Raw genomic sequence first — 22,453 nt, 5'->3', positions numbered from 1 at the left:
ACGTACGCTTTTATTATTTGGTTTGATTCATTAACAGTAAAATATTGTTAAGTAAGTAAATAAGCTATGAGAGACTGCGAAGCACATGCATGGATGGGTGTCGGGTTACTCAATTTTGTGACTATTCCAAACTCTGAATTTCCCCCTGTTTTAAACACCTTCCGTTTATTTTCCCATTGTGGTAGTGAGCCAAAAAAAAAAGTAGCTCCCTCAACCTTTTATAAACTAAGAAATTGTTTCTTTTGGATCTAGCTTGTAGTGTGAGGATGGCATTTCTGAGCAATGCCTCAGGGTACCACACATGAATGGATGTCCAGGCCTGAGAAAAGGGATGGGGGCTTCAGTTACATGGAAAGATTGGCGAAGCTTGGATTGTTCTCCTTCGAGCAAAAAAGGGTAAAGGAAACTTGATGGGGGCGTTCAAAATGCTAAAGTGTTTAGGTAGAGTCAGTGGCAAAGGGATAAGCAGAGATGCCCATTTAAGGCGATTAGCAGAAGAATCAGAGGCGACACGAAAATGTAATTTTTTTTTTGTTGCATATCGAAATGCAAATCGCTTATTGTCACGAGTAGGCTTCAATGAAGTTACTGTGAAAAGCCCCTAGTCGCCACATTCCGGCGCCTGTCCGGGGAGGCTGGTACGGGAATCGAACCGTGCTGCTGGCCTGCTTTATAAGCCAGCGATTTAGCCTTGTGAGCTAAACCAGCCCCTGTCATTGTCATATCCAGTCATTTTGTGATCTGGAATATTGTGACCCTTCAAAAGAAGATTGGATAAATACTTGAAAGAAAAGCATTTCCACGAATATGAGGGAATAAGGAGTGCTATTAACCGGAAAGCTCAACTAAAGAGCCAGCACAGGCCAAAGGCCTCCTTGTGCGCTGCATTGTTTTGTGATTCTAATGCAAACTGTGCGCCGAGAATGTGTCACAAAAATGTTTTATGCCTTGCATTTGTTTTCTGTGAAATAATTTGAGGGATTACAGTTTGACACGTGTGGAAGGTTTTGTGGGTAAGATTGGTGTGGTGGTGCAAGCAGTGCAACAAGCAAAATAGACCACAGCTCATCATAAATCCAAACTTAGATGCAAATGTTGAAATTGTCAAGCCGAAATTTGCCTATCACTTGACATAGCTGCTCCCGGTTTCAGTTCTGTTCCAGAAATTAGGGTAATTGTGGGCAATTGTTACAGCTATCGGAAAAGATAAGCTAATTAGAGGCGTTATCCATGGGCGGCATGGTGGTTAGCACTGCTTCCTCAGTGCCAGGGACCTGGGTTTGATTCCAGCCTCGAGTGACTGTGTCATTTGCACGTTCTCCCTGTGTCTGTGTGGATTTCCTCCGGGTTTCCCTCACAGTCCAAAGATGTGCAGTTTAGGGGATTTGATTTATTATTGTCGCATGTATTAGTATACAGTGAAAAGTATTGTTTCTTGCATGCTATACAAACAATGTATGTCGTACATAGGGAAGGAAAGAGAGACTGCAACATATAATGTTGCAGTTATAGCAAAGTGTAGAGAAAAGATCAACTTAATACGAGGTAGGTCCATTCAAAAGTCTGATGGCAGTGGGGAAGAGGCTGTTCTTGAGTCAGTTGGTGCGTGACCTCAAACTTTGGTATCTTTTTCTTGACGGAAGAAGGTGGAGGAGAGTATTGCCGGGTTGCGTGGGGTCCTTAATTATGCTGGCTGCCTTTCCGAGACAGGGGGAGTTGTAGACCGAGTCAGTGGATGAGAGGCTGGATTATGTGATGGATTGGGCTACATTCACGACCTTTTGTAGTTTCCTGCGGTATTGGGCAGAGCAGGCTCCATACCAAGCTGTGATACAACCAGAAAGAATGCTTTCTAAGGTGCATCTGTAGAAGTTGATGAGAGTCGTAGGTGACATGCCAAATTTGCTTAGTCTTCTAAGAAAGTAGAGTCGTTGGTGGGCTTTCTTAACTATAGTGTCAGCTTGTGGGGACCAGGACAGGTTGTTGGTGATCTGGGCACCTAAAACATGAAGCTCTCGACCCGTTCTACTTTGTCCCCATTGATGTAGACAGGGGCATGTTTTCCACTACACTTCCTGAAGTCGATGACAATCTCCTTCATTTTGTTGACATTGAGGGAGAGATTATTGTCATTGCACCAATTCACCAGAATTTCTATCTCAGGAGACGACGATATAGTGGTATTGTCACTTGACTAGTAATCCAGCCACCCAGGGTGGTAATGCTCTGGGTCCCAGGTTCGAATCCCATCACCGCAGCTGGTGAAATCTGAATTCAATAAAAATCTGGAATTAAAAGTCTAATGATGACCATGAAACCATTGTCGATTGTCGTAAAAACCCATCTGGTTCACTAATGTTCTTCAGGGAAGGAAATCTGCTGTCCTAACGTGGTCTGACCGACGTAATCTTTATTAGTGTCACAAGTAGACTTGCATTAATACTTCAATGACGTTACTGTGAAAATGTGACTCCAGATCCACACAGTGATGCGGTTGACTTTTAACTTTCCCTCACTGAAATGACCCAGCAAGCCACTCAGTTCAAGGGCAATTAGGGATGGGCAACAAGCGGTGGCAAAGCCAGTGACGCTCACATCCCAGGAACGAATATTTAAAAAAAAAAAGTTTAGGTGGATTGGACATGCTAAATTGCCCCTTTGTGTCCAACGATGTGCAGGCTAGGTGGGGTGCAGTGGGTGGGTGGGGGGCGAGGGGGGGGGGGGGCGCATTGGTAGAGAGCTCTTTTAGAGGGTCGGTGTAGACTCGATGGGCCGAATGGCCTCCTCCTGCATCAATGGATTTTATGAAGCCAGGTTTGCCATCAGAGTCTTGGGGAAGAGCACACTGCTGTACATTCTAAAAGGAAGAAAAGACTCCCTGTGGGAAAGGATAGGGAAGCCTGAAATGCTGAGTCTTGTAAGAGGGTTATCTCTGCTCTTTTTGTTTAATTCACCCGAGGCGCAGGTTGAGGTGGTGACATTCTTTATAGTCCGATCCTGATACCATTGGAACCACTTACAAAATTGTCATTTTAAACATACAACCTCTTTGTGCAGGAGATAACTTGTATTTAACCATTTGTTTATTAATGTGGAAAGTGTCCAGAGGCACTTTATTGGGGCAAAGGGGGAAATGTTGATCAAACTTGAACAGGAACGTATTTTTGATTTTTTTTAATGTAAGACAATGTTTTGACAAAATATGTAGGTTTTGAGTAGATGTTTCTAAGCTGAGAGCGATGCAGAGTCGAGGAAGAGATTTCCAAAGAGTACGGTTGAAGCGACTGAAGGAAGGGATGTTTCCAGAAAGCTGGAGTTAGGAGGTTGAAGGATATGCAAGTTTGCAGAGAGGATGGGACGTGACTGTCGGATTTGAAGTCCTGGTTACGGATTTGAAATTCAGCGTGGCTCAGTAAGGACAAGACTAATGGGCAAATGGGTAGGACAGTGCATTTAGACCAGTTTACATTGTTTAGTGGTCAGAAGGCCGTTATTGGAGAAATTAACAGCAATAAAATCACAGACAAGAGTTTCACTGGCAGTGGGGTCGAGATTCAGGCAGAGGCAATGTTGTGGGGTGATTTTGATGGTGCACAGGTCTTGATGTTTGAAGCTTGGCTTTCGGTCCAAAAGGATACCAAGATTTCACATGGTCTGAAATAAGAAAATGCTGGTCATACTCCAGTGTGGCAGCTGTGTCGAGACAGGTAAACAGAGTTAACATTTCGGGTCAGTTACCTTTCTTCATGGTCTGGTTTCTTTTGAGCAAATATCTGAGATGGGAAATTAAAAAGTTAGTAGAGAAAGAGTGTGGTTTATGTTGATTGTGGGAGGGGGGTTGTTTGGTTGCCTAGTGGTGGGGGAGGGGTGGTTAACAGGAGTGCGGTGATGTGTTTGGTTGTGTTTATTGTCATTTTCAGTCTGAGGTAATTCCTTTGTCCCATGTTTGGTGTCAGTCGGGACAGAGGTAGTCATGGAGATAAAAGAAGTGTTAGAGACAGCAGGCTGGCTTGTAATCCAGTGTCTACGGAGAATGTCACTGAGAAGCACATCGTGAGTAAATCTTGGGGATTATCAAAAAAGAGTAGGTCAGAGGCTAGGAATCCTGTGGTGAGTAACAACCCTCCTGACTCCTCAAAGCCTGTCCACCATCTACAAGGCACAAGTCAGGAGTGTGATGGTATACTCTCCACTTGCCTGGATGAGTGCAGTTCCAGCAACATTCGAGAAGCTCGCAACCACCCAGGACAAAGCAGACCCGCTTGATTGGTACCCCACCCACAAACATTCAAACCCTTCACCATCGAAGCACAGTAGCAGCCGAGTGTACCATCTACAAGAGACACTGCAGCAACTCACCAAGGCTCCTTGGGCAGCATCTTCCAAACCCACAACTACTATCATTTAGAAGGACCAGAGCTGCAGGTACCTGGGAACCCCACCACCTGGAGGTTCCCCTCCAAATCACTCACCAGCCTGACTTGGAAATATATCGCCGTTCCTTCATTGTCGCTGGGTCAAAATCCTGGAATTCCCTCCCTAACAGCACAGTGGGTGTACCTACACCACAGGGACTGCAGCGTTTCAAGAAGGCAGCTCACCACCACCTTCTCTAGGGCAATTAGGGTTGGGTAATAAATTGGATATTTGCCGAGGAATCTAGGAGGTTTCACTACTGCAATACACCAGATTATTGGTATTTGGAAGTTATTTGATAGTTAGCCACAATCCATGAAGGATCACAGATCTCTCTCTCCAACTGAGAGAGACAATTGGTTATATCTGGCTTGAGAGATGCCACCGCATCAAACAGCCCTCATGAACTACCACAGCTGATACCAGGATTGAATCTGTACTGTTGGCATCATTTTGCACCACGCTCTAGCCATCTAACCAATTGACCTAACCAAACCCCATGATCATCAATTAATGTGGGGCTCAAAATCCCAACCTTGGGATTAAGAATCCCGCTAACTGAGGTAATTGGGCTGTTTTAGATGGTTGGATTTCCTTGCTAACTGTTCAGTGAGTGATGCCTATGTATGGAACCATGTCTTCATGTGTGCTATAAATGGATATGACGGTTGCAATGAAGAAACGTTTGATCCAAAGAAAATATTTAAGATGGAATCCAATGATGCCTTGCATCATGTTCTGTTACCATTCTGCAATGTGCCTTTTTCGTTTGGGCGTGTCTGAAACTATAGTGGAGACTTTGCTGAGCAAGGGCACAGGGAATATGGAAAGTTGGGCAGGTCAGAGTGTATGCTGGTAAAGAAGCTAATTTTGCTTTCCATTAATTTACACCAGGGTGTGCCGAGCTGATTCATATGTGGATTCTGTGTGTGTTGTGCCTAGGTAAGCCAAGGCATAAGAATGGAAGAAGTAGGAATAGGTCATTTGGCCCTTAGAGTCTGCCTCATTCAGTACAATCATGGCTAATCTTATTGTGGCTGAAGCCCCATTTCCCCCCCTGCCCCTCGTGTCTGTGTCTGTGTGTGTATATCTCCATTGCTCACTGGGGAAAAGATTAACACTGCTCTGAGAGATTAAATTCCTCCTCATCTGTTTTAAATAGGGGACCCCTCATTTTGAAACAATGCTTCCTGATTCCCCCACATAACAAAACCTCCCTTTCGGCATCTACCTCAAACCCCATCAGGATCTTGCATGTTTCAAGAAGATCACTCCTCACTCTTTTAAACTCCATTGAGCATTACCAGGGCATGGGCCCAGGAAAATCTCCCCTTGTCAGCTATCTAATCAGGTCTTTCCAAATTTTCCTGTCCCTCTTCATTTGGAGGAAGGAGATTGATGCAGCCAACATCCTGGATTGCCTGAAAATGTCTCCAAAATACTAACTGGGCAGAGTGAGGTATGTTTTCGTAAAGCCATACTGTGCATGGATAACCACCGGACACTGGCCATGCAAAGTTAGACTAATTTCTATCAGCATATTGAGCTATAGATTTCTCTGAGCCAAAGATTTGCTGTTAACAATTATTGAAAAATCAGTGCAGTTTTAGCTCATGATTTTTTTTAAAGATTGAAAATCCTGCTGTAGGCTCAGAGATGAAAGTATTGTCTTATCGTGGTGCAATTCAATGTAGTACAATGATGCACAAGTATTTCTTATACCCAATAGCTTCTGTACATTGCCACTTTGAAACGCTTTTAGTAATTACTGAAATTGTTACGACTTTTTAAAGTGGTTCATCAAGTAGCTTGAGAAGGTTTGTATAATTCCCAGTACAGTGTGATCAGTTAACTTCCAAATGATCAGTAATTGATTGAAAATGCCATCTAGATTGGCCAAATTAATGGAAATATCTCCATAATCTGTCTTTAGTAAGGCATAGTGAATCGACAGGCTCTGCTGATAGAACGTTTCAAATGTTGTTGCTTCTGTTTAGCAGAGTTTTATATCTTAGAAGCATGGAATTTACTGTGCAGAAGGAGGCCATTCGGCCCATCGAGTCTGCGCCAGCCCTTGGAAAGAGCATCCTACCCAAGCCCACACCTCCACCCCATTCCAGCAACCCTACCCAACCTTCTTTTTTTCTTCGGGCACTAAGGGCAATTTCGCATTGCCAATCTACCTAACCTGCACATCTTTGGACTGTGGGAGGAAACCAGAGCACCCGGAGGAAACCCACACGGACACGGGGAGAACATGCAGACTCCACACAAACAGTGACCCAAGCCGGGAATCGAACCCGGGACCCCGGAGCTGTGAAGCAACTGTGCTAACCACTGTGCTATCAAGCTGTGCTATTCTATGCTACCTTTTTTGGTGGAAAAATGCTTTTGCAGTAAGATCTTTGTGTGAAGACTAAGGGGCAGCAGTCGCAGTAACATGTTCTCGCGAATGGGGCAAAGATTACTTTGCCTGAACCGTCACAGAATGAGCATTGTCTTTTTATTACATTTGAAAAATTCTGCCTGCTCAAGTACCCATGAGACTGACGTGTAAAATATAGTCATTAGAAGCAATCGACCTTGAAGTGCAGATCAATTTGGATACCTATGGTTAGAGAGTCATGCAAAAACTAATCATAAGAGGTGATTTTATGGTACAGTACATTAAGGCAGAGGAATTGCTAATCAGGAGTTTTTAAAATGCAACTCCGAATACAGATATTGAACACAAAATATATTCCTGTGGAAACTTGAAGTTGGTCCTTCCATTGATTTAGTTTTTATGATTGTGTTCCCTTTGTGATATAGAGGGTCCCAACTTCTCAACAGCAGATTTTTTTTCCTCCCAACATTTTCCTTTTTCCTCAGGCAGTCCCTCACGATCGAGAATGACTTGCTTCCACTCAGGTTTGATGCACTCTGCTGATATATCCGGTGCGTGACCTGCAGATTAGAACATAGAACATGATTGTGTGTCATATGTGGGGCAGGTGGTGCTTGAATGCTCTGTTAGGTAGGTTGTTTGGAGGTTTGCTCCCTCTGCGGCCTGGACTTTACCTCTGCACATTCCTGACAAAGCCCCTCGATGTGTCCAGTGCCTTCCCAACTGAGCCCTCTCCATTTTGGTCAGTCACAAGCCAGGATCTCCCGAGAGTTGGCCGGAATATTTGGCCTCTTCAGGGATGCTTTGCGGACATCCCTAAAACATTTCAGCTATCCTCCCGGGAGTCTCCTGTCATGACAGAGTTCAGACCAATCCCTTGCCTGATAATAGACTCCCACAACACATGCTGTCACTGAATAATCTGCTGTGTTACAACAGCCAAGATTGGGAACTGCAAACCTCTGTCTGGAGTAAATCACTACTGACTGCTATCTCTTGCCGGCTAGAGTCATGTTTTGGGCTCAATAAAGCACGTCAATGAAAAAATTAGTCCAAAGAATAATTGTTTATTTGCATCATGTTCTGATCAGCCATGATCGAACGGCAGAGCAGACTCGATGGGGCAAATAGCCTAATTCTGCTCCTCTATTTTATGAACTTACGTTTCTCCATATGCATGAATCTCACTTCAGAAATGTTTACATGCAACAGTAATGTGGCCAAAAATATATCCACATCATTGACAACCAGTTTATCATCAGCCACGCAAACAGCTACAGGTCATCAGCCCAGGGTCATCAACAGACCAGTTTACTTCAAGATTTGGGTAAATGTAGAATTTACATGTCCCATTCTAATGGGTAGCTATGTCCTGCTATATCGAGCAATGCAATATTATTCTTAAATTTTCCCAATCTTCTCCGAGCAAGGTTGACAGAAAGGCTAAACCAATGATCAAGTTTAATCCCTTTTCCATTATTTAAAACCACCTACTGTCTGCTTCTACTGTCAGTCTAGGCTAGGATTGGAGTGTGTTGATCTTCATGGTATCTATGGTTTGGATATTGATAAAAAAAGAGAGACAGATTGCTGAAACTTTTCATCTTGCACTCATCAGGATAAACTCAAGAATGCCAAATTTCGAACGATCGCAGTAAGTCATACTGCAGGAGAAAAGGGTGCTGTTTGGTTTGCAAGTCAACTGATTGGTCCAGCTGGTTGCCATGGAGAATATAGCAGGGCACTATAAGCTCCCCAAACTCCCGGGTAATCTTTTGAAAAGGCACAAGTCTTAGCGATTCCCCCTTGGACTGATCTGTTCCCTGTAAGAACATTATTCACAATGCCCTGTGCTGCTCATGTTTGGCCCTTGTTCCTAACTGTAACCAATCTCTATTTGTTGATGTACCATTGTCCATTAGGGGCTGGTTTAGCTCACTGGGCTAAATCGCTGGCTTTTAAAGCAGGCCATCAGCACGGTTCGATTCCCGTACCAGCCTCCCCGGACAGGCGCCGGAATGTGGCGACTAGGGGCTTTTCACAGTAACTTCATTGAAGCCTACTCGTGATAATAAGCGATTTTCATTTTTCATGTACTCTGTCAATTATTCTTTTGTCTACTATGTACGTACTGTGTACATTCCCTTGGCTGTGGAAAAATACTTTTCACTGTATTTCGGTACATGTGACAATAGAAATCAATCAACAAGCTTGAACGTATTCCTTTTGTTTGCAGAGAGCTGGTCCCAGTGTGTGAATGTATGCCACTTCTAGCAAGTGTAAATGAGTCCTGTTATGAGCTTGTGTGATGACCTGAAATTGGTTGTCAGAGAAGCTATTTTTGCTATGCTTTCTCCTCTGGCCAGTCAGTTGATTTGCCATCCAGTTAGCACCTTTTATTCATGTAGTATAAATTGTTGTGATTGTTTGTTTGAAATTTTGCTTTCTTGTGTTTGTCCCAATGAGTTTAAGATGAAAAGCTTCAGCAATTTGTCTCTTCTCGGCAATATTCAAGTTCTGTACTGCCAACTGACTGTTCATCCGAATTTTCTTCTTGTCAACCTTATTCGGCCCATCTCCTTCACATCTGGCTGGTACTAAGTGGAGAAAATCATTATGGTCAAACTCGTTTTCAGAAGAAATGATCGGCCCTTAAGGAGTCCCAGTTCTCCAGCAGCATGTTTTGGCCTCGACAAGCATTTTTCTTGAATTTGTTTTCCCCATGCTCTTTCTGGACAGTTCCAGATTGAAATCCGTTGCAGGTTTTTAATGCTTTATTCTGCATTGTTTTTCAAAACAGCAGTGAACAATATAGAAGCTTCATTTATCACATGTTGCCTTCCATATAAATTCTTGTGCTTTTTTGAATGCCTCAAGTTATGCTCCACATGAGTCCTTAAGGTCATTCAAGGGAGATATTCATTAGTCTTGCGTTATGCAGCATTTTATTTCTTCACAAACAAATGCAGAATCGGCAGGCAATTCTTGACTGCTTTTGAGACTCGTTAGATTTTACAATTGGTGGAGAAATTTAAAAAAGTATGTTGTATGTAACTTGCCTTGCCCCTGACTCAAAGCTGTGGGTTTGAGTCCTACTCCAGGAACCTCAGCACAAAAATCTTGACTAACATTCAGGTGCAGTACTGAGGGTGTGCTGCACTGCCGCAGGTTATCATACAAGCTGTCCTTGCCGTTAGCAAAAAAAAAAATCCACAGTGCTATTTGAAGAAGAAGTTATCCCCACTGTCCTGGTCAATATTTGTTCCTCAATCAACATCCATAGAGTCATAGAATTTACAGTGCAGAAGGAGGCCATTCGGCCCATCGAGTCTGCACCGGCTCTTGGAAAGAGCACCCTATCCAAGCCCACACCTCCACCCTATCCCCATAACCAAATTAACCCCACCCAACACTAAGGGCAATTTTGGACACTAAGGGCAATTTATCATGGCCAATCCACCTAACCTGCGCATCTTTGGATTATGGGAGGAAACCGGAGCACCCGGAGGAAACCCACGCAGACACGGGGAGAACGTGCAGACTCCGCACAGACAGTGACCCAAGCCGGGAATCGAACCTGGGACCCTGGAGCTGTGAAGCAATTGTGCTAACCACAATGCTACCGTGCTGCCCCGAAGCAGATTACCCGGTCATTAGCACATTGCTGTTAGTGGGAGCCTGCTGCTGCATGCCCTACATTACAACCTGCACTTCAAAAGCACTTCATAAGTTGTAAGGTGCCTTGTGGCAGCTTGAAGTTGTGAAAGGCGCTATTTTTAAGTTTGAAGTGCAAAGAAATTCTTCCAAACTACAAAGCTGACGAGGGTGATGTTTTCAACAGCGCTGCTCATTATACAGCTGGAGATATGGCAGTTATCATGGAGATTCTCATCTTTCCTGCTTCAGTGAAACTGTCAGTTTTTCGATGAACAAGTTAGGAATGCATGGAGGAGCGCAGCTAATCAATTGTGCTTATTTTTCTTTCTCACTTCTCCCTTACGCTTTTAAAAGTGGAGGTTCTTGCTGGTGATTTCTTTCAATTTTTTATTTTGTTCTCGTATCAAAAGGATAGTTTAATGATGTGGCGATGCCGGCGTTGGACTGGGGTGGTCACAGTGAGAAATCTTACAACACCAGGTTAAAGCCCAATCGGTTTATTTGGAATCACTAGCTTTTGGAGTGTAGCTCCGTGATGAAGGAGCTACGCTCTGAAAGCTAGCGATTCCAGATAAACCTGTTGGGCTTTAACCTGGTGTAAGACTTCTTACTGTGCCCTCAATGCCATGAGACTAATAAATGCACCTTAACTGGTGTATTTCAAGAGGGAGATTATGAGCAGTGCTCGCCACATTCTGGTGTCTGCTCTGAGAGATGATAAATACCACACTGTGAGTTTTTACATTTGGATTAATGCAGATTCATTTACTTACGGTATTTTGCATAGTTAAGTTCATGCATTGCAGCAGTAAGGCACAGAAAATTATGATTTAAAACCAGAATTAAATCAATTTGGAGTCAAATTTCAAGGTATTAAAAGCTCCCTTCTCAGCCCAAAAACCCGAAAGATTTTGTGGCTAAAATAGTTACTTGCGGATGCAAAGCTGTATGTGGAAAAGGCTACTTAGCACACAAGGCTCAATTGTATTTATATTAAACTAAAGATTACAAACAATATGTCTACAGGATTGGCTGCAAGATAGGATATGGGCAGCAGAACTTTGAGCTTATGGAATTCTATGATTTTCAACATTCATTCAAAATCAGAGATGTGATATCACCATTAGTGTATGGCAAACTAATGAGGAACATGACAGGCACCATCTGGGTCTGTCACGTGTCAAACCCTTAAACAATGCACGTTTTGAACTTCTCAACAAAGCTTCCTTAACAGAGTAATTAGTAAATCAGTCAGTTCAATCCCTTTTGCTATTTTGAGGCTTTGTAAGGGAAGGCAGCCTCCATTTGCATTCTAGAAAATATGCCTATTTAACACAGGATGCAATGTGCTTTCATCACAGCTTGATATAGTTTTATGGTTGCTAGCAGTCCTCCAGTCTCTCACCTAAGCAATCATTATTCATGAGTGCGTTCTTTAAGTACAAGAGGGAATACTGTAACACTAAGCAGTACTGCAGATGCTGAAAGCCTGAAATAAGGGAACATTGTCATTTTTATTCCATCTCTGTATTTAATGCAATCTAGTCCCAGTAAATTCCATCTCTGTATTTAATATAATCTAGTACCAGTAAATTCCATCTCTGTATTTAATATAATCTAGTCCCAGTAAACCTTTTTGTCTTGACGACTGAGTTGGTGCTTGTTTTCCATTTCGGGGCTATAGCCTGATTTGAACATGATGCTTTTGGTATTCTGATTGAATTGACCTAATTTTCTGCTGTACCCGTCTTCTTTCTGTGAATAGGGTTATCAGGAATGATGCAATTCCATGTAAATCATAGCAGGTATATTAATGAGCAGCGCAATACTGAATAACAGTTTCATAATACCCAAAACTTTGTGAACTTAGAGTCAGCCAGTGAACTAGTAAGTGCAAACGGGAAATACTCGATGTGCAATCCATCATTTGCTTCATGTCGTGTCACATTTGAACTCAAGTTGAGCTTCTGACCAGAAATTTGTTGCTAAGACAACCTCCATAAGTCCACTCCATAACATTGCCCGATTCCTCCACCCCCAATCATCCTCATGGGTCTTTTTATCTCCAGACGTGATTATTGCAACATGTTTCTGACTGACCTTCCACCCTCTGTAAACCGTTAACGCGTCCAAGATTCTGTAGCCCACATCCTAACCCGCACCCAGCCCTCTGGGGCCCATCATCACCTTGTGTTCACTGATTTTTTCTGTTAAGCAGTGCCTTAAGCTCGTTTTCGTTTCCTCCACGGCCTCACCCCTCCCTACTATCTCTGTGCTCTCCTCCAACCCCACAACCTTGTTGAGTTCTCTGCACGCCCCTATTTCTGGCCTCTTGCACGTTACTGGTTTTAATTGCTCCATTGGAGGCCATGCCTTCGATGACCTTGAATTAGAATTCCCTCCTTCAACACCTCCGACTCTATTCCTTGCTTTCCTTCTTTAACACACTCTGTAAGGTCTGTGAGCAAGCATTTGGTCATCTGTTTCCAGTGATGCACTATCAGATTTTGTTTGACATTCCTCTGGTGCATATTGTATTCTTCAAAGCCGCGATGTAAACAACAGGCGGTTGCTGAATTGTGGATTGATTTATTTTTCAGAAACCAGAGTCTCTTATGGAAAAGTACAGGCTTGCGGGGATACCCCCAAAACAGAAAATAACAGTTTTCAGGGTGTCTGAAAACGCCATTATTAAACCAGGTAATGCTTTAAACAGAACTGTTCGTGTGCATTTGTTTTGAGATGTGAAAAAAAAACTGACAAACGTATGCGAACCTATCTGCATTCAATAGAGGTTTTTCTTTAGTTCTTTCACAGGATCTGGGGTGTCACTGGCTGGGCCAGCATTTATTGCCCACTCCTAATTTCCCCTGAGAAAGTGGTGGTGAGCAGCCTTCTTGAACCGCTGCAGTCCATTTGGTGTCGATACACCCACAATGCTGTTATAAAGGGAGTTTCAGGGTTGCAGGAGATTGCCGATAAGGATTTTGGAAAGCACATACTGCATTCTCCCTTTTTAGTAACGCTAAACAGTACGCTGGTCTAAAGATTTTCTAAGTCTATTATTTATTCTCATCAGGTGGCATTTGCATTAAAGCATTCACTGCCTCTCTGGAATAAGCAGAATGTAAACATTCCAGCCGTGTTAGTAGAATCAACATAATTACTGATTAAAAGAAAATTACTGCGGATGCTGGAATCTGAAATCAAAGGAGAAAATGCTGGCAAATCTCAGCAGGTCTGGCAGCATCTGTAGGGAGAGAAAAGAGCTAACGTTTCAAGTCCGATGACTGTCAAAGCTTTGGATGGGTGAACAGAACTTGGTGAGAGTTCAGATATTGTCAACAGTTTTGAGAGCAGTGGAATAATTAAATCTAGAGATGGATAAAATTACTTTCATAGAACATGGGCTGAGATTGGGATGAGGACAAAAAACATTAGAGGTGGAAGTGCTTATTGTAATGGCGAAGATATAGGGCCACAACGAAAGAGAAAATGCTGGCAAATCTCAGCAAGTCTGGCAGCATCCGTAGGGAGAGAAAAGAGCTAACTTTTCGAGTCTGAGAGTCATCGGACTCGAAACATAGAACATAGAATTTACAGTGCAGAAGGAGGCCATTCGGTCCATCGAGTCTGCACCGGCTCCTGGAAAGAGCACCCTACCCAAGGTTAACACCTCCACCCTATCCCCATAACCCCACCCAACACTAAGGGCAATTTTGGACACTAAGGGCAATTTATCACGGCCAATCCACCTAACCTGCACATCTTTGGACCGTGGGAGGAAACCGGAGCACCCGGAGGAAACCCACGCGCACACTGGGAGGATGTGCAGACTCCACACAGACAGTGACCCAAGCCGGAATCGAACCTGGGACCCTGGAGCTGTGAAGCAATTGTGCTATCCACAATGCTACCGTGCTGCCGCAACGTTAGCTCTTTTCTCTCCCTACAGATGCTGCCAGACCTGCTGAGATTTTCCAGCATTTTCTCTTACAATTACTGATTAGATTTTTGTATAGCATAGCTCATCACCCATTGAAAATAGCTAAATTGCAACACTTGCACCGTCTATGTAAATAATGCCAAATTTGAGTCATTGAGGTTTTGATTGGTACTTTCAGCTGCTAAGATTGCCGTTTTGGGCACAGGGAGTTCATTTCTAGCTATTTGTTAAATCATTTCTGCTTGCAATGGTAACTAAGGATGTAGGAAATGTAAACCTAATTCTCTTTAAAAATCCATTCTGAAACTGGCCTGATTTCAAACCTGGTCCATGCTGTCCCTACTCAGTTTGTGCACATGGTTTCAGCAGGAGTTAGTAGGTTGGGAGAGGGAAATACCAAAAGGTTTCCCCTTCCTCCCTCTCTCTGTGCAGTTGTGGTGCACTTAATAGGTGAGTTCGGCACAGAACCACTCTCTGGGATATTGTGGTTAAATACATTCCTTCTTTCCCATCAGCCCATAGGACTTCATAGGAGTATAGCACAGAAACAGGTCACTCAGCCCAGCTCGTCCATGCTGGAGTTTATGCTCAACTTGAATGTCCTCACATCTTTTCTTTAGAAGCCTCCAATGTGACGCTGTTGGCTGGAATTTTTACTTAAAGTTTCCATGGATACTCTTTGAATGGCCACCAGGTGGAAAACAAAGGGAACGGAGTCATTGTTTGTACATAACATGCATGCTTCTGCCTATTTTGATTAACTCAGCACATACTGCAATCGAACATGGGGCCTTCCAAGTCTCAATTGCTCAGCTACGTGCTGCATTAACAGCTGACAATATCTTGCAGCATCTGCTTGAAATTGGTACAAAAGTCAGAACTCGTAATCATTTATCAAGAGGTGCAGCCCGCAACGCTGCAGCCTCGTGTTGTGTATGGCACTTTTACCATGGCCCGCTTGTAAGCCTAGTGAGCTTATCTGCCTTTTTGTTTTAAATGGAGCTCGAACAACAAAGTACTAGCTCCCCTGCTGGAGATAAAATACGTCAGAGTTAATTTTCTGCTGCTTAACACCTTATACACTGGCATTGTGCTGCAGGGCACGGGAATATTAGCCATTTAGCTGTCGGCTTTGATTGCAGTCTGGAGAGCTAATGCTCAGTGTCTACAGTTGACCTCCATGTCTCTGATTTCATCAGCTAAGGCTAGCTGACTAAGGAATTGGATTGTGAAAATTAGGGACCGAAACCAGGAAATGTTTGAATCTAAATGGCATATATTTTGAAAATCCCCCCAGCCTTTGTGATTCATCCCTTTAAATCATCCAAACGTTGATGTTTGAATAATTTGCAAGAGTTGGCTGGCTTTAATTTGAATTTGAATTCATTCAAGGTACTCCATTGTATGCTGCTCATTTTCGGCCGGGACAGTACGTGGATGTCACAGCAAAAACGTAAGTCCCATATCTTGGAACAACTGCTTGAATTTGGAGCAAGAGGTACAACCCATAATCATTCATCAAAAGGAGCATCTCGCAATACGGCAGCATTTTGTGCTGCGGCTGAGCGTTGACTGACACTTCCTTTGCTTGCTAGGTCTGTTACTGCAAACCTGCATTGTAACAGTGCGTTATGGAGATCCATTTGCAGAACACATTTGCTGTTTGTATTCCCTCTTTAACAGCATTTCCATACACTTTAGTAATGAATTGCCTCAGATGGTAAAGCTGGAAGCTCTTATTCCATTGTATATTTTGTGCAGTACTTATTAAATCTCTGTGCTTCAGAGTTAATGCATTAAAAAGACCAGATCTGAATAAAAATGAATCTTCGATGCCTGCCGCATGGTGAGGATTACAGGCACTCAAATTAACGAGTACTGACTTCTTTTAAGCTTTCCAACAGAAGCTCATTAAGTGCTGTGAACCTCCTTAGGCTGATGACTGCATTTGAACCGGGCAATCTACTTGCTAAATGGTCATGCTATGCTCCTCATTTGGAAAGGCTTAATTGTGAGTCACTATTTTGGAACCACCTTGTGACTGCGTGTCTGTCTTTATGCTCAAGGTGTTAACTGTGGCCCCACAGTGGCAATCTTTTGTTTTGTGTCAGGTCACAGTTTCAAACTCTATTCCCGTGACTTAACCTAAGCCTATAGCTTCCCTATTGGTTTTTCCATGACAACACTTCGACCAGTCAGCATAGAGTTGCCAACCAATCAGCACCCTTTCTCCTGTTGAATAAACTGTTGCGATTGTTTGAAATTTGGTATTCTTGCATTTATCTGGACATGCCTGTCTCTTCAGAAATATATAAAACAGAACTTTAATAAACTGACGCACTTGTTATTTTCCATATGTACGTTGTGACACCCAGTTCTATTTTGCCATCACCTTTCTTGACCCCTCCACTATTTCTAACTTTACACACTCTCCAAAACACAGTAGAATCATAGAATCCCTTTGGTGTAGAAGGAGACCATTCAGCCCATTGGGCGGAATTCTCCGCTCCCGGGAAAAATCGGGAAGGCCGTCGTGAACTCGACCAAGTTTCACGACGGCCCCGGAGGCCGCTCCTCTCACCGTATTCACCCCCACCCGGGGGGCTAGGAGCGGCGCTCCGTTATTCTCGGCGGCCGGGCCTTGACGCTTGACGAGAATGATGCGATGGCGTCGCCTATGTGACGTCAGCCGCGCATGCGCAGGTAAGCCGGCTCCAACCCGCGCATGCGCAGCTGACGTCACGACGGCTCAAACCCGCGCATGCGCGCTGGCCGTCTTCCCCTCCGCTGCCCCGCAAGACGTGGCGGCTTGATCTTGCGGGGCGGCGGAGGGGAAAGAGTGCGTCGCTTTGAGACGCTGGCCCGATGATCGGTGGGTACCGATCCCCTCCCGAGCACGGCCGTGGTGCTCACTCCCCTCTCCGCCCACCACAAGCTTCAAACGGGCCTTTGGCGCCCATGCTCACGACGGCAGCGACCAGATGTGGTTGCCGCCGTCGTGAAATGGTCGCGAACGGCAGGCCGCTCGGCCCATCCGGGTTGGAGAATCGCCGGTCGCCGGGAAAAGCGGCGATTCTTCCGAACTGGGGGTGGGAGAATCGCGGGGGACGCCAGGGGGGCGTGAAATGAGTTGCCCGACCTTCCTGCGATTCTCCCACCCGGCGTGGGGAGCGGAGAATCGCGCCCATTGTGTCTGCACCGACCCTCCAAAAGAGCACCATACCTAGGCCCATGCCCCCACCCTATCCCAGTAACCCCACCAAATGTTTTGGCCAATCCATGTAACCTGCACACTTTGGACTGTGGGAGGAAACCCAGCACCCGGAGGAAACCAACCCAGACATGAGAAGAAAATGCAGACTCCACACAGTCAGTACTATGTGAGCCAAAATATCCTCCCATATTGGGAAGACTGAAGCCATTCTTTTCAGTTCCTGCTCCAAACTCTGCTCCCCAGCTACTGACTGCATCTCTCTCCCTGCACTGTACTGTTCTACTTTGAAGTAGTATCAGACCCTAAGATCAACTTCCAACACCATCATTAAGGCCACCTATTTCCACCTCAATAAAGTTGTCCACCTTTATCCCAGCTGTTGGCTGCTGAAACCCTCAGCCATGCCTTTGTTACCTCTGAAGTAGACTTACCTAACACTCCTGGCCAGTCTCCTACTTGACCATCTTCGAGCTTGAGGTCGTCCAAAAATCGGCTGCCCACATCCTAACTTGTACCAAGTCCCATTCAGCCCGTTGCTCGCTGGCCTGCATTGGCTCCTAGTTAAGCAAAATTTAAAATTTATTTTTAAAATTCTCCTACTTATTTTCAAATCCTTCCATGACCTCATCCCCTTCCTGTCTCTGTAATCCCTTCCAGCCCCGCAACCCTGCGAGATATCTGCCGCCTTTAATTCTGGCAGTCTCACTTTAATCACTCAATCGCTGGTAGCTGTACCTTCAGCTGCCTGGGCTCGAAGTTCTGGAATTCCCTCCCTAAACCTCTCCGCCTTCCTACTTTGCTTGTCTCCTTTAAGACGTTCTTTAATATCTTCCTCTTTAACCAAGCTTTTGATTATTCACCCTAATATCTCCTTATGTCACTTGTGTCAAATTTAGTCTCAATGCATTTTATTACATTAAAAGTGCTCTATTAGTACAAGTTGGCAGCAAAGTGAACCTTTGTGCACAGTATACAATTGTGCACAGATTAGATAGATAGATAGAACAGTACAGCACAGAACAGGCCCTTCGGCCCTCAATGTTGTGCCGAGCCATGATCACCCCACTCAAACGCACGTATCCACACTATACCCGTAAGCCAACAACCCCCCCCTTAACCTTACTTTTATTAGGACACTACGGGCAATTTAGCATGGCCAATCCACCTAACCCGCACATCTTTGGACTGTGGGAGGAAACCGGAGCACCCGGAGGAAACCCACGCACACAGGGGGAGGACGTGCAGACTCCACACAGACAGTGACCCAGCCAGGAATCGAACCTGGGACCCTGGAGCTGTGAAGCATTTATGCTAACCACCATGCTACCCTGCAGAGTAAAAATCCTTCACGCAAGTTTCCAATTGCCAACTGTGTCACCAACATTATATACACATGGAGGATTCCTCTTGATTCATACACGTTGTATTTGTTCTGAATGTGGTGTACTAGGAACAATTTGAAAAGATGCACAAAACTTATTATGGTCTTAAACTGTTTAATAACTATGCACCATATCCTGCAGAAAATTAATGGTAACTCTTTTTATGGGTACTTCATTATCCATCTGGAGCTAAGTGTTGCCGGATGCTGAACTGTGTTGTTGTTGCTGTCTTTTGAAAATTCAGTTGTGAAATTATGTTTAATTGCAGTTTAATGAGCAAGAGAACAGTGATATTAAAGAACTGGACTGGCAGGAGAGGTGGTTAGGGGCCAAACCATGAAATGTGGTTTAATTACTCGCTTTCAGACTTTGCTGTTCTCTGGATTTCATAACCCTATTTATCAGGCATAAAATCACTCAAATGTTCATTTAAAATTAATCGTAGCATAATAACATATGTTGTCAGCTGGGTAAAGCAAATTCCACTCTTAATAAAACCCTGTGAAAGATGCCATCTATATTATTAATGATGGTTTAGGAATTACCTGTAAACATCTTTTGGAAAGTAATAAAATATCATTGCTATTGCAGGAGGCTTCAGAATATAGATATCAGCACTTCTTGTGAATATTGTGTCGAGACTATTTTGAGCAGATTTTCTTTTCAGTGCTCTGCTGAGAGACACAACCAAAAGGCCTCTCTGCCAGCCTCTACTCTCAGCCAAAACAAAAGAATGAAAGATTTTATCGACACAATGGTTGTGTTGTGTTTTTTCATTGCTGAGGTGGGCTAACAAATTGTTGATCAACTATGAGGCACCAGCATCACTGTTAGCAACTCACTTCCTAACTACCGAGGCACCAGGTCCGCATTTCAGCTGCTATTTGGCCCAAATCAATGGAATTAGCAAACTGGTGCATCTTTCCAGCTGTACGTGTGCCTGCTGCCCAGCGTAATAGGTGAAGGCATAAAAGAAACCACCCTTTGTTCACTCCTGAAGCAGGCGATAAGCCCTTTGCAGATGAGGGCCTCTCCCCTCCCCACATTTTGACATTTGTTTGGCCTTAAGATGGGCGGCACGGTAGCACAGTGGTTAGCACTGTTGCTTCACAGCGCCAGGGTCCCAGGTTTGATTCCCGGCGTGGGTCACTGTCTGCGGAGCTTCACATCCTCCCCGTGTCTGCGTGAGTTTCCTCCCACAAGTCCTGAAAGACGTGCTGTTAGGTGAATTGGACATTCTGCATTCTCCCTCAGTGTACCCGAACAGGCGCCGGAATGTGGCGACTGGGGGCTTTTTGCAGTAACTTCATTGCAGCGTTACTGTAAGCCCACTTGTAACAATAAAGATTATTATTATTATAACTGGTGCCGGCTGTGTCACGCAGCAAGGCCAAGGGCCGGTCTACACGGCCCAACAAAGAAGAGTAGTTTAGCTGAACGTGGAGCCGGCAGGAGGCGGAATGGTCCTTCCAGCCCCACATTAAAGGGACATAATCTGTGAGAGCCCCCGACACGTGGGTGGTGGCATTCTTACCTGCCATGCTATATTGGTGTTTTAAAGTTCTCGGGACTGCCTGAATATTTCACTGATGGTGTTTGTTGATCCGTAATTATGAATGAGGCGGAGATGCGATAAATGTACACTGATATCTGACTTGAAAATGTTCATTTTTAATAAGTTGCTTCTCAGCGTCTGCTGCCATTTGCCAATTTTCTTCTTGATGTGTATTTGTGCAAGTATTTCACATTTCCTGTTCATTGCCCACTGACTCCTTGCTAGATATTTATGGTCAATAGAGAGTGAGTCTTTTTCTCCCAATTTACATTCCACTTGTGTTCCTGGTACCGCATATTTGAAGGCTTTGGTTTTGTAATCTGAAAAAGAATCGATTGAAACTGTTGAATAAAGTCACTTTTGTCGTTGTTCTAAGATTTATTGTCTGCTAGTTCGGGTGGCTACTGTGAGATTGTTTAAAAGTGAGATGGGGGTGGGGGGGGGGGGGGGGGGGGTTGGTCGTTCGGTTGCTAAAATATTGGCAGTAATGCTTAAAACAGACACCTGATTAATAGTCACAAGTAAATTGATTCAAGAATTACTCGGCACCTTTGGCCTATTAACTCCTATACCTCGGTGCTGTGACTGCCTTATAAATTATTTTAATTGTTAAATGAACACTGACTTCCGAGAATACTTTTTTAACCACTTAAGTTGAGGACTTGCCCTGCAAATTAATTGAAGACAAAACAGTGAGCCTGTGGTGCTTGACATTGTCACCGTGCATGATGGATCGCCAAGTGCCAAACCTAAAGTGATTAGAATAAAATCTGAAGACAAGTTGTATTGGTTGAATAATGACTGGAGAACCTGCCAACTCTGGTATTGTTTTGCTGCTTGATTATTTACTGAGGTGGTACTGATTTAATTTTTGCAAGGTGGATGCATGTGCTCGAATCGCTGTTGCAACAGATACTCCAATAATTGGATATTGCCAGAACTGCGTTCCATTTACAAACTCTTCAATGTCTGCAAAAAAATGCTCCTTGAAATAAAATTGTCATGAATCTGTCAACTGCAAAATTATTAAACATAGTGGTCGTCTTGAAGCTCCATTTATTTATTCTTGAGTTCATGAAAACTACCAGATGAATCTTTGGGCCAAACACAATCTCTGAGAGTATTTTAAGTGTGTCCTGTTCTCAGTGGTATTACAGGACTTGTAAAATTGATATTGAAACATCAGTGGTTTTGTATGAATCTTGAAGATTGGGTAGTTGTTGTGGAATCTAATTTAAGATTTGCACGGTGTGATAACTGTCTCTATTGTGGTTTACATTAAGGGTTAAGAATGTAGCGTTTTGGATCCAGTTTACAAATTGGGGGTGTTTACTTTTGCTTTGATTTTGTAGGCCTGTGTGTTTACAAAGCATGCTTGAACTTTACATCCAGCTGCAAGGCTTTTAGAAGCAAGAAAGCCCTGGGGTTACTGTGGAGAGCATTGTTTTTACTATGGAGAGCATTGTTGAGTGGAGCTGTGCTCTAAAAGGGAAACTAGTGGTTTTATTTTTTTCCCAAAAAATGTAAGTGTAAGAGGAGCTGACCTGGAGGCTGCAAACATCCAACCAATTGAATTTGGCTAAATTCAGTGGGCTGAGAATTGAGAGATGTTCAACTGTGAAACAGACGCCCAGGAAATGTTTTGTGGGTCAGGGTGGGCGACCATCAGCGATGCCTATACTTGGACCAGGAGGTCATATTGGTAGGAATACACCATAGACCTGAACTGTGACCTGTGTAGCCAGACCCAGAGTATGAGTACGTTTAAAAGCCTATCAGTATGAAAGCCACAGTAAAAAGGTTAAGCTGGGTGACGTCCGTTGGATTGAGTTTAAGGTGGAAGCCCATATTGTTTAGAATCATTATCTTATTTGCTCAATGTATCTATTTAGTCGTT

General features: G+C 43.9%; 1 protein-coding gene and 1 long non-coding RNA gene across 2 annotated transcripts in view; one reads left to right on the top strand and one right to left on the bottom strand.

Annotated features, from left to right (window-relative positions):
• mrpl3 (mitochondrial ribosomal protein L3) overlaps positions 1-22,453 on the top strand; it is a 53,924-nt gene that overhangs the window by 3,575 nt on the left and 27,896 nt on the right. Inside the window, exons 4-5 of the mRNA XM_038796565.1 lie at positions 13,060-13,159; positions 15,798-15,858. Of these exons, the coding sequence (XP_038652493.1) occupies positions 13,060-13,159; positions 15,798-15,858 (161 nt within the window). The remainder of the gene's footprint in view (positions 1-13,059; positions 13,160-15,797; positions 15,859-22,453) is intronic.
• Positions 7,051-18,310, bottom strand: LOC119965762. The gene is made up of 2 exons (XR_005460604.1): positions 18,051-18,310; positions 7,051-7,362 (listed from the first exon to the last, which is right to left on the bottom strand). It is a non-coding gene; the product is annotated as an uncharacterized LOC119965762 (long non-coding RNA).

This window comes from Scyliorhinus canicula, chromosome 5 (genome assembly GCF_902713615.1).
Source record: "Scyliorhinus canicula chromosome 5, sScyCan1.1, whole genome shotgun sequence".
Lineage (NCBI taxonomy): Eukaryota > Metazoa > Chordata > Chondrichthyes > Carcharhiniformes > Scyliorhinidae > Scyliorhinus > Scyliorhinus canicula.
Note: the sequence above shows the minus strand (reverse complement) of the source record. Positions and strands in the feature narration are given on the sequence as shown.